The following is a 6,416-nucleotide window of genomic DNA, read 5'->3' on the forward strand; positions in this document are numbered from 1 at the left end:
AGACGTGTGCCACTAGAATCTATTCTCCCTTTTTTTTTTTTTTTTTTGGCTGTGCCACATGGCACGTGGGATCCTAGTTCCCCAAGAAGGGATCAAAGCCATGCCCCCTGCCGTGGAAGTGTGGAGTCTTAACCACTGGACTGCCAGGGAAGTCCTTCTCCCCTTTTTTTAAAATTAGGGAAACAGTTTTCATGGAAGCCAAACCAATAGACTTTTGTCTCCATCTTGTTGTCACGTGACCCTCCCTAGTTACAAGGGAATCTGGGGTGGCAAGAATCTAACTGAGCACATTACCGTCCTCCCGCAAAGTGGGGTTCTGTTAATAAGGAAGAAGGGGAGAACAGATGTTGGATAGGTAACCAGTAATGTCAGTCATGCCTAAATTAAATTATACGTGCTGAACACAGGAAGAAATGGAGAAATAAATTGCACAGGTGATTCTGTCTGCCATTCTTCTCAATGAGCATGCGCCCTAGTGTTTGCATGAGGATGGGAGACTGTGTTGCCTCAGTTGACATCAGCTCCTACCTGCCTCTTGTGTGAGCATCCAGCTGGGCTCAATGACAACCTGGTTATTAACAACATGCAGTTTTTTCATACAAGGTGGCCCCAAAAGCCAGCCCAGCCACTTTATCTGGTCCTTCACCCAAGAAATAGCTGTCTTTTCTCCAACACCAGAGGGAAAAATAACCTAGTGCATTAGACTGTCAGGAGATGGCATGTGTGTCTTGAAAGCAGCACATGTTTAAGAGAATTTTGAGAGCGATTTTGACCCCGGGCAGTTTCCCCCATTGCACTGACCTTAGCTTCCAGTGGCCGTGTAAGATGCAACTTCAGTGAATATCTGAGTTAGGGATGGAGCCAATGAAAAGGAGTGACATTCATGTTGGCTTGCTGAGTTCTAGAGACCAGGAAGGGGATAGTTCAGGCTCCACTAACTACTGTTCTCCTGTTCCTTTTCCACCAGTCTGAGCCACGGGAAGGAGATAAATCTACCTCAGGCCACAGCAGCGGTGCCTTAATGCTCTGTGCTCATTCACTCCAAACGGAATTCCTGAGACCAGTCAAGTTGGAATAGTCTGTAATATGTTGGTAGTTTGTCCATTTGTTTACAAATGTTAACCTTTTGTATTAAAATTTGGTCAGAAAATAGGAAATTCAGGATGTTTAGCAACTTGGAGTGATTTGCTTTTTTTTTTTTAATGATTTTTTAAAGTAAAATTGATTTTTGAGAAGTGTCTTCAAGTTATTTGGGGGCAGGGAAACCTCAGCATCTGTATATATACTACTTAGTATATCTCTGTAAGGGAGGGTTTACTTTTATTTTCATAGCTCAGATGAAAATGGTGTTGTATTTTGAAATAGTTACTCTTTCATTTGATCTGCAAATATTCTAGTTTCTGTAGAACTTTAACAAAACTACCAGCTTTAGCAGAGGAGAAATATTCATCTTTCAGTAATTACTAAATGCTCTAATAAAGTATGGTGCATGAAGTTGTATATACAGTTGAGTGAATTTATTTTAGGAAAATGAAACCTACATAAGTTCAGGCCATCTACAAAGTAACTTTGCTTATGATTGGATAAGTACAATTAAAGACTGTAGACTGAAAACCAGCTTATACATTATATAATTAAGTTACATAATATAGCTTATTTATAGTTTAATCAGCCTAAAGCAATCTTTACAACCCCTATTTGTCATCATTTTTCTTGAAAATTTTTTAATGAGCTATGTTTTAGTATATTGTTGTAAGCTTTATAGAGTATAAAAGTGTTTAATAAACTTCGTTTTTAGACGTGATTAACATTTAACTCAGTGGACTTTGAGTAAAGCAGATTACCTTCCATAAAGTGGGTGGGCCTTGTTCAATCAGTTGAAGGCCTTAAGAGCAAAGACTGAGGTTGCTGGAAGAAGCAGTTCTGTTTCGAGATTGCAGCATAGAAATTCTGCCTGAGTTTCCAGCCTATTGGCCAGCCCTGCAGATTTCACATGTGCCAACTCCCACAGTTTTGGGAGCCAATTGCTGAAAAATATCTCTCCCCCATCTATAATTTACTTATACATATATTTTGTAAATCAGGATATCTATATATATATCCTATTGGTTCTCTTTCTCTGGAGAATCCTGACTAATACAGGGTGTCTCAAAACCAGTGTAGCTGAGACCTCTCCAAGGAGCCTAAGGAATGAAGTGTGTATGTGTGTGTGTCAGAAAGGTGGGCAGGGGGTCGGAGTGGTTAGAATATGTGGATAATAAGTGTCAGTTTGGAATTTTGGTGCTAGAAAACTAGTATGTTAAGTAAAGCAATAAATCTCCAACATGAAAAAAACTCAGCTTTGCCTTTGGTCAAGGAAAGCTGGAAAAACTTGTTGCCACGTGGACCAGGATCTATTGAGCAGGAGGCCCAGCTGTACTTGGTCAGGCTCTTATGTTTCTGGTCATTTAATCATTTGATTCTCCCATTGATGATATGGTCATTATTACTGACCTGATAATAGAGAAACAAATGCTGTCTGCGTTCCAGAGCACTGGTCACCATTGGCTGAAACCCCTCTTACCAGGAATTCAGGTAAGCCTAGGGGCTTGCCTTTCGATTTTTCCATTGGGTCACTGGGTTTCTTTCTTTATGTGGCACAGGCATTTTAAATTGGTTATAACGGGACATGGTGGCTGTGTAATGTGTCGGCTAGGCTGACCTGAATTTCCCAGGATCCCTGCTCCTGTACCTTTCTGGTGAGAGGTGGGCCACAGAGAGAGGCCAGCAGGAGGCTTGCAGGGCAGAGTAACGGATTTGCCATTTTGTGTGCACGTGCCCTGAGGCAGATGCTGGGCCTGCAGCTACTCTGCCTTCCCCTGATCCTCTGTCACCTCCTCCTCTGTGATGGGCCAGGTGTGTGCATAGCTCTGTGACACAGGCCCTGGCTTTTGCAGGTCACCCTCATCCCCAGGGTCAGAGGCAGCTAGGCTGGCAGTCTGTCCTCGGGAGCTCCAGCTCAGGGCTTGCTCTCGGTCTTCCCCACTCCGTATCTATCCCCTCTTCCTGACTGTCTGCCGTGTAGACTTCAAGCTCTAACATCAGACCTGACGACAACAGCCTTACAGAGGCTGCTTAATCACTCCCACAGCTGTGTAAGGTCAAGTTCTGTAGGGATATATGTGGGTCTGCTTCTCAGCTTGGACACTAATAAACAGTGCAATAGTTTGTTTGGTTTTTTTGGTTATCAAAAGAAGAAAAAAACTTCAAATAGACTTCAGAAGTGTGATTATTCTCACTGGGTGATGGTGTTTCAGTTGTCTTGGTCATTTTTCTCGAGCCAGGAGTAGTAGCACGGTGGTGTGAGCTGAATCAGGAATAAATAGTGGCCTCAGCGTTCATCTTTGGTTCCCCACGTGAATGAGGGGAGACTGAATCCTGACATGTTTAACAGCATAAACAGCACATTCTTACCATTTTGTGTTAACCCCCGTTTTCCCTCTAGGGGGTGCCCACTGGACGAGAGCTCTTTGAGCAGAGACCTTGTCTGATCTCTTCACCATTTTATTCCAAACCCTAGTGCGATGCCTGGCACGTGGGGGGCACTGGAGGAAGTGCCTCACCATCGCGGAGGGGATCGTGACTCCCATTAGAGTCCTGGGTGTTTAACCTCTGGAGTTTCCTTGGACAAAGTTTCCTCCTTGTCTATTTGGAGAATTCCTCACCCATCAAGACAGCTCAGGCACTGTCTCCTTTGGGAGAGTTTTCGAGGTAAGCTGTTTTCAGTACTTCTGTTATTTTATAATTAAATGTTTCTCCATCTACGTTACCAGACTATGAACTCTAAGGGCACATATTTCATCTGGGTCACTTCTGTATCCCGAGTGTAATATACAGCACTGGGAAGGTAGAGTTGATGCGCTTTGCAATTGAACATTACTATTTCTAGTAGAGTCTATCAAAGCCCATAGGATTAAACTAGCCTTAAAAAAAATAAAGGCTAGTTCTACATGGACTATCTTTGGTAGAGGGCTTACATCTTTCAGAGAAATTTGCCACTTGTAATATTTATCATTGGGGTCACAGTCAACAGGAAAGTTCATTTCCCTCGAAGTACACGACATCAGTCCAGGCAAAACTGTGCAGAATTTTTTTCAGTGCTCAGATCTCACGAATTGAGGTGCCTCCCGGGGTCAGCTAGGTTCACAGGCCAAGTGTAAAAGGCTGCGTGGTGGTAACTGGCAAGCACAAGAGCACTGCCCCGTCTCAAGGGAACAGACTGGTGCATGCAAATGCCACGGTACGTGCCGGAGCTTGGAGAGCGCCGATGACGGCTGTGCTGAGCCTCACCCCAGCTGGGCTGCCACATGGGATTTGGCCTCAGATGGTGTCATAATGGGCTCCCAGTGGGTTGCCCGTTAAGAGCCATACTGACTGCATTTACAGAGCGCTCAGTGAGGGTATGACTTTCAGATTTACTCGTCCTCTTAGTGTCATCCCATTGTTCCCTCAGCGCGGCTTCTCAAGACAGAAAAATGACCTACAAATCAGTAGCTTTTTTTTTTTTTTCCCCATGACTGAAAGTCATGTGTTACTGAAGGTCAAGGGATATTTTAGGTGAGTGTAGTTTAGGGGTCATAAGAGTGATTATTTCTTTACCTGCCCTGGAGTAGAACTCTTCTGTAATGTGAATGTAATTTGATTTTGAAGAAAGCCTAAATAATGAACTTAAGTAGTAATAATAAATTTAATAATAAAAACACACTGAATTTTCCTTTACACGGAGACACTAAAACTTATTTAGGTGAACGTTTATCATGTATAAGCAGCTTCTAGTTTGCAACGACAGTTTTACTGTGCTTTAATGAATTGGTTCCACCCGTTGTTTAAAATAATGAAATCCCAGTAGATTAAGGGGAGGCTCTTTAGCCCCCATTCAGAGGTAAGATGAAGTTTCCCCTCGTCAGGGCCACCTCCCCCTCCCTCTTCCCCTCCTGCTCTTCAGTATTTTCTGCCCCATCCTTGTTACTATCCAGGACTTTAAGCTACTTCATAAGCAGACTTTGAGCCCTTTTGTACCATTCTGTGTGTTTGTTCTCAACGTCACATTAAACCTCTGCTCTCTGCGTCGACTATGCCAATCTGTGATCCGCTCCACGCCCTTAAGTCTCTGCCAGGCTTCACCAAGGTCAAGCCTCAGCTCGCAGGCCTACTCCTGAGCTGCGGTGGCCTCCTGTCTGCCCGTCTCTGCAACGGGAGAGTCCAGGGCTGCGGAGCCTGGCACCATGTTGTTTGTGCCTAATCTCATCTCTTCAGTGATCCTCCCTGGGTTACCCTGTAAAGCGGTTTTTGTGATAACCCTTATATCCTCTGCTTATCTAACTGGTCTTAACTTTTCCTTATGAATGACCATTTTCTGAAATAGTTTAACTTGGTATATGAATACTACATAAAGGTAACAATGTTACATAAAAGCCCACTGCTTATTGAAATGAATTAAACATCTAAAATTAATTGCTAAAATGTCACTTTAAAAAATTCCTGAGTAATAAGGTCATTTGGAACAGCATGCAGAACACATCTTAACTTCTTTGAACCAAACAAAAAGAATCACAACATACTTTAGTGTACAAATCAATTTATTATACAACAATTATACAGAATGCTTTTTATCTACAAAGAAAAATGGCTTCTCCTGCCTCCCTGGCTGCCCCAATCATGATACTATATTCTTAACATATAAGTATTTTCAAAGGAAAACCAAAAAAGTGATATCCTTATTTTCCAAATAAGGAAGTCCCCAGAAACATAAAATGATATGGAAATACTGGAAAGAACTAGACTGGTCTCTTATACGAAGTGTTAGTGGTCCATCACAGTAAACTTAAAATACTTAATACTTAAAAATACTTCTCTAATGGGGAGGACTTCCCCCCCCAACACAGTATGCCTAAATAGTTCAGTATATAATTTCAATGGGTTGAAATTTCTATATTTAACTCCATTAAGTAAACATTCCATTTTGTTACTTAAAAAAATTGGAATTAGCAACATATATGCTTACAATATGCATTTAAATGTTTTCATACCTATGAGTAAGAGGAAATTTATTTGGGGAAAAAACATTTTAACAAATTATACAGATTTTTTTTTTTAAAGCTTTGCTTTAGGAAAATCACATTAAAAGTAAACATTTTGTTTAAAATTGTAACACTTAGAAACAGGTGAAGATATTTACCTGATTCAATTTTTGTGACTAAGACTTTATATAGCTCTGTATTTTTTTACCAGCCCTTGAATGGTTTAAGGCAATAAGTGTTTCATTAAGCTTCTCTAGAATTAAAGACCAAGTTGGAAATATGCATCCTGAAACCTCTAGCCAAACTGAGCTTGAAAGTGTAAACTAACCAAGTTTTTCCCTTTGATCAGAGAGGTTT

At 41.6% G+C, this 6,416-nt stretch overlaps 1 protein-coding gene across 1 annotated transcript in view; it reads left to right on the forward strand.

Annotated features, from left to right (window-relative positions):
• The window catches only part of SYCP2L (synaptonemal complex protein 2 like), a 70,830-nt gene extending 67,192 nt beyond the window's left edge, over positions 1–3,638 (forward strand). Inside the window, exon 30 of the mRNA XM_061194826.1 lies at positions 3,560–3,638. Coding sequence (XP_061050809.1) covers positions 3,560–3,632 — 73 coding nt within the window. The 3' untranslated portion in view covers positions 3,633–3,638. The remainder of the gene's footprint in view (positions 1–3,559) is intronic.
• Positions 3,639–6,416: the final 2,778 nt, after the last annotated feature.

Source organism: Eubalaena glacialis, chromosome 7 (genome assembly GCF_028564815.1).
Source record: "Eubalaena glacialis isolate mEubGla1 chromosome 7, mEubGla1.1.hap2.+ XY, whole genome shotgun sequence".
In the NCBI taxonomy this organism is placed as follows: domain Eukaryota; kingdom Metazoa; phylum Chordata; class Mammalia; order Artiodactyla; family Balaenidae; genus Eubalaena; species Eubalaena glacialis.